Source organism: Aplysia californica, unplaced genomic scaffold (assembly GCF_000002075.1).
Source record: "Aplysia californica isolate F4 #8 unplaced genomic scaffold, AplCal3.0 scaffold00638, whole genome shotgun sequence".
In the NCBI taxonomy this organism is placed as follows: Eukaryota; Metazoa; Mollusca; class Gastropoda; order Aplysiida; family Aplysiidae; genus Aplysia; species Aplysia californica.
Window position 1 is genome coordinate 203,486 of NW_004797908.1, and position 5,000 is coordinate 208,485.

The 5,000-nt window shown below is 41.8% G+C and overlaps 1 protein-coding gene across 1 annotated transcript in view; it reads left to right on the forward strand.

Annotated features, from left to right (window-relative positions):
- Positions 1-5,000, forward strand: part of LOC101862448 (chymotrypsin-like elastase family member 2A) — an 11,048-nt gene that overhangs the window by 5,635 nt on the left and 413 nt on the right. Inside the window, exons 5-8 of the mRNA XM_005107868.3 lie at positions 444-499; positions 1,058-1,202; positions 2,022-2,180; positions 3,727-3,888. Of these exons, the coding sequence (XP_005107925.1) occupies positions 444-499; positions 1,058-1,202; positions 2,022-2,180; positions 3,727-3,888 (522 nt within the window). The remainder of the gene's footprint in view (positions 1-443; positions 500-1,057; positions 1,203-2,021; positions 2,181-3,726; positions 3,889-5,000) is intronic.

Genomic DNA, 5,000 nt, shown 5'->3' on the forward strand with positions numbered 1-5,000 from the left:
CCCGAGACCAACGTGTGACATACCAAGGCTCCGATCGTGGAGGATATCAAGTAAAACCGGAGGTTTCATAGACAATACTGGAAAAAGTCTTGTCCTGTAGTTTGGGTTAGTTTGGGGTTTTATTTGATACCTTTGTCAACACATAGCGGTCATCTTATCAACAATTATAGTCATACAATTATTGACTTGACACATTGGGATATTTCACGTAGTATAGCTAAATTTCCACACGGACAGATATAGCGCCCCATCCCACCCCTCCTCGTAAATAACCCAATAATGTTGATTGGGGCGTAAAAACTTTGCCATTTTATATGTTCACGGTAATGGCCTTCAGACACCGGGTCAACGACTTCTCCTAGTGCTGGTCACATAATGTCAAAAATTAGGAGAAAGAGCTGCTAGAATTTTTAAAATATAAAGTCTACATTATGAAACGACAGGCAACAGAGTTTGAACCCACATCTCATAGTAACCAGGCTTACATTCAACCATTAGGGTTAATTAATTTACTGACAAAAGGCCAATCAAAGCATTGGACTAGTCACTCTAAAGCATTTTGTTTTAACCAGTCTGCTTTCGATAAGATCATATTAGTTTAAATACAAGGCCTATAACTCACTCGCGGTCGTCCATGTAGATCTATACTTTACTAGTTAGGTCAATGACTGCGAACAGTAGCACACAGCTGCGCCTAACCGGCTACATGACGATTCGTGTCACGGCTGTGCGTGGAAGCGTCATGCTCGAACCGGCTTAGTGCAGAGAATCGGCCACCTGCATTGTGCTCCACATTTTTAGTCATCCTGTAACCGGCTACGTGCAAAATGAAACTATCGGTTGTCGAATTTTAGAAAAATTAAGTAGTATTTGGTACTAGCACATATATATATAACTTAATCTTTTGTTCTGAAATATGTAAGATTACGCTACGCGTTTTAACAGGAATCAGTTTTTTGTCCTTCCTGTAAAATTTGCCTTTCTGCATGTAGCCGGTTTGTGAAAAACACCGACGATATAATTTATGACTTCGAACTATCCTTGACAATGTTCCCAGAACAGGAGGCAAGCGAGAGCTTCAGTGTGGAGGTGTTCTGGTGTCCAGTCAGTGGGTACTGACCGCTGCCCACTGTGTCCGTGACGTCACTAGTGCCATCGCTGTTCTGACTGATTGGGATTCCCTTGTGGAGGACGCCGGGGAGGTAGAACTCTTCCTAAGCTGTACAATAAATTGGCCTGATATTTTGAACATGAGTACTTTACGAGGGGGTGGGACTCCTAAAGGCTTTCTCGGCTATTACGAACCCAAGAGAGCCAATATTTGTTGTGGGACATCATGTCTTATTTTGGGGGGGGGGGTAGTTTAGTTTTAGTAGAGGTTTTACGGCGCTAGCAACTGCATAATAAGGTCATATGAAATCAATTGCTTAAAAAAAGGTAAATATAAATCTAGTTCAGTTGCTAGGGAAACAGTAGCCATATTGGATTTTGTTTTCCAATTTTAATCCCGTTTTATTCCCTTATTCATCAACAAATACACTTTTAATTTAGTATGTACGTAGAAAAAGGACAAATCTATAGATCGTCCTGGGAATGCCTAGGAAATATAATACGTGGTAACGCCAATTTTCCTAATTTGACCACAAAACGCCCTTTTAGGTGTCCCACCATCCCTTAAGTGACATTATGGACTATAATATATACTTAGTAGAGTGATAGCACGGAAATATACGTTTCGTTTGATATGAAAATGAGAATGATATACACGTAGCCTGACATTGGGAATTTACAGGCATAAAGTGACCGTTATGCTCTCAGCTGTCTGTAAAAGAGAGCGCTATAATATAAGATTAATACAGGGACTGTGGCGAAACCAAAGACCGTTATAATAATATAGTATATATAGTGACCGGGAAGAAATAAAAGACCGTTAGATCCTTAGCTGAAGGTAGAAGTGACTATATATACCTAATATATTTATGTGGTGAGTGGAACGAAATAAAAGTCCGTTATCTCATCAGCTGTCTGTACAAGTGAGCTCTGTGGTGAGCCACCCAGGGTACACAGATCTGGAGTACCAGGAGAACAACGACATCGCTCTCCTACAGCTCTCACGCCACGTGACTTTCTCCAGCTCTGTAAGGGCAATATGTCTGCTGGACAGTCCTGCACTCGCAAAGGTATGGGTATTTTGTTCTGTTGTTTATTTGTTGTTGTTGTTGTTGTTGTTGTTGTTGTTGTTGTTGTTGTTGTTGTTATTGTTGTGGTTGTTGTTGTTATGCTTTATTTTGTTTAGTTTTTCTAGGGGTGTTTGAGTTTGTTTTAAAAAAATGTAATACTTTAAAAATCTATCCCTTTCTTTTTCTTTTCTTTTTTATAAAAACAAAATTCGAGAGGGGAGGGCTGGTTGTTTGGGGGACGGGGTGCTACTTTCGTTTTGGGGCATTTTTAGATGTTGTCAATGGGCTATTAGTCAGAACAATTGGACTCTGAACCGTAAGGCCATGGGTTCGAATACCGCCAAGAGCGATAGTGGAGAGATGGGGAGAGGGATGGAGTCGGGGGACGACATGGGAGAGATGGGGTAGAGAGAGTTGGAGATGGAAAGATAAGTGAGATATTGTGAGTGGGAGAGGGAGAGGAGAGAAGGAGTGGGGAGACCGGGAGGGGGGAGGAGGAAAAAGAGTCATTTCGATATGTGTTTCTAATCTACAAGATCTATTTCTTCTGTCCTGCTGTATTCCAAGCAGATTTCTTGGCTGTCAATTCGCCTGGTCACTAACTACATTCCCCGTCCTAAGCCAACTCCCTCGTCCTTGAAATCTCCATAGAGTGGTGCCTGCCTCCAAAATGAAATATGTGTCACAACGCCATGGAATCAGGCGCTCGTCAATTTTTGGGCATGTGGAGTTAATAGTGCCAGCTTAAAGCTTGTTAATTTGCCTTGTTTTGGGTGGGAAAAGTACCAACCTACCTTGGAAAGAAGTCTAGATATTTGCCATTGACGGATGCGGGGGGTCGCCTGGTTTCAGAGGTAAAATTAACGAGAAAATGGCCACCAAAGTTCAATGACTTCCAAAACTTGAGAGGCCTTGAAAACTGAAAATCTGCAATTTTGGTTCCTTTAATCAGCGTTTTTCAGTAAAATCCGCACAGAAATGTGTTTTTTAATGGACATAAAAGGTTGTGAGCCAAAAACCAAAATTCGAGAAGAATTTTGCTACTGGTGGAAAAATGCCTTTTTCTTCTATTTCATTATTGTGACGAGCGCCTGATTTCACCACGCTGCCTCACATGTATGTGTCTCTTGCGGCATCAAAATCAACCCATCCCCCATCTCCACTCCCCCTACTCAAAATAAATAAATAAATAGATAAATAAATAGTAAGCAGTCAAACAAAATTTTAAAAAGGGAATGTCTCCTTTGTATTCCAAGCCCATCGGCCAAACACAAACACACAAAAACAATCACATCAAACATAGGAACAACAGCAACAACAATAAAAAAAAAACAGCAGCAACAGTGGCAACAACAGCAACGACAACAATACGACGACGACGATAAATTTTAAAAAACAAACAACTAAAAATAAAAATAAAAACGAAACAATAAACGAAACAAAAGCCATAACCAAAACAAAGCAAAATTAAATGTTCTAAATTCTAATACCCCCCCCCCCCCCCCGTGCCCCTTGCCATGTCCCCACAACCCACCCTGTGGCTCAGCCCGGTCTCCTCTGCACGGCCCTGGGTTGGGGAGTCACAGGCGAGTACAGCTTCCGTCCCTCCCGGACGCTCCAGAGGCGGGAAATCTACCTGGTCGGGACCCGGGAATGCGCGGACTTGAACCCTGAACTCACGCTCAACGAGGGCCATCTGTGTGGGCAGGTAGGACGGTTGAGAGTTTTAGTTTTAGTAGAGGTTTAACGGCGCTCGCAACTGCATAAGGTCATATGAGCGCCAGAAAATTAGAGGTGTTACAAGAGAGTAACAAACATAAAAAAGAAGAAGGGGAGATAAGGACGAAAGATGTCTGATAGGAAAGAAGAAGCAAACCACACCAGAGCACCCATGACGGTTGAGAACAAAGTTGTCAGCAACATTCTGTGAAATGGTATGGTAAAGGTTTAACGCCTCTATCAACACTAGTATGTTATTCAAGAGGCGGGGCCTCAGAGTTTCACGTCCATCTCCGTAAAGACCGAGCCAAATGGGAAATTCGAGTAAAATGCCTTTCCCAAGAACGCAACGTCGGACCGAGCTGAGGCTGGAACCCCCGAACTCGCAAACGCACAATTACGAGTCCGCAAGCCTAACCACTAGGCTACCGACGCCACTGTGTATGTATGCCTATATATTTTTTAAAATATACATAGTATATTATTCATTTTCTAATTTCTATTTGCATATTGTCTTACATCACCACTCGCAGTGCGTGTATTTATAGCTCCACCTATACTGAACAGAGAACTCCCACTGTTTTTAAAAAGTGGAATTGGAAAGCATGGTTAAAATTTTGAGTACGTTATAACAATACTTGTAAAATGAAACCTACGATTGTATAAAACCTTGGGCTCGAACTCAGGAAATTCCAGCTTTGTCGCACATATATTCTTAGACATATTGAATGCTACCTTTGTATAAATTTTGAAGTCTGAAGACTGTTTCTTCTAAAAGGTGACCTACTTACGTACATACTTACTTACGTGGGTACGTACTCACTTACGTACGTACTTACTTAGTTACTGACTTACTAACTGATTTATTGGTGAAACGGTGAAATGGTATGGGATTAACACCCCTATCAACCGTATTAGGTTATTTTAAGAGGCGGGACCTCCTAGTTTAATATCCGTCTCCGAAAGGACCGAGCCAAGTGGGAATTCGTGAAGAGTGCCTTTCCCAAGGACACAATGTCGGCTGAGGCTCGAACTCCCGAACCCGCAATTTCAACTGATTTATTGACTGACTGACTGATTGACTGACGTATACTTACCATA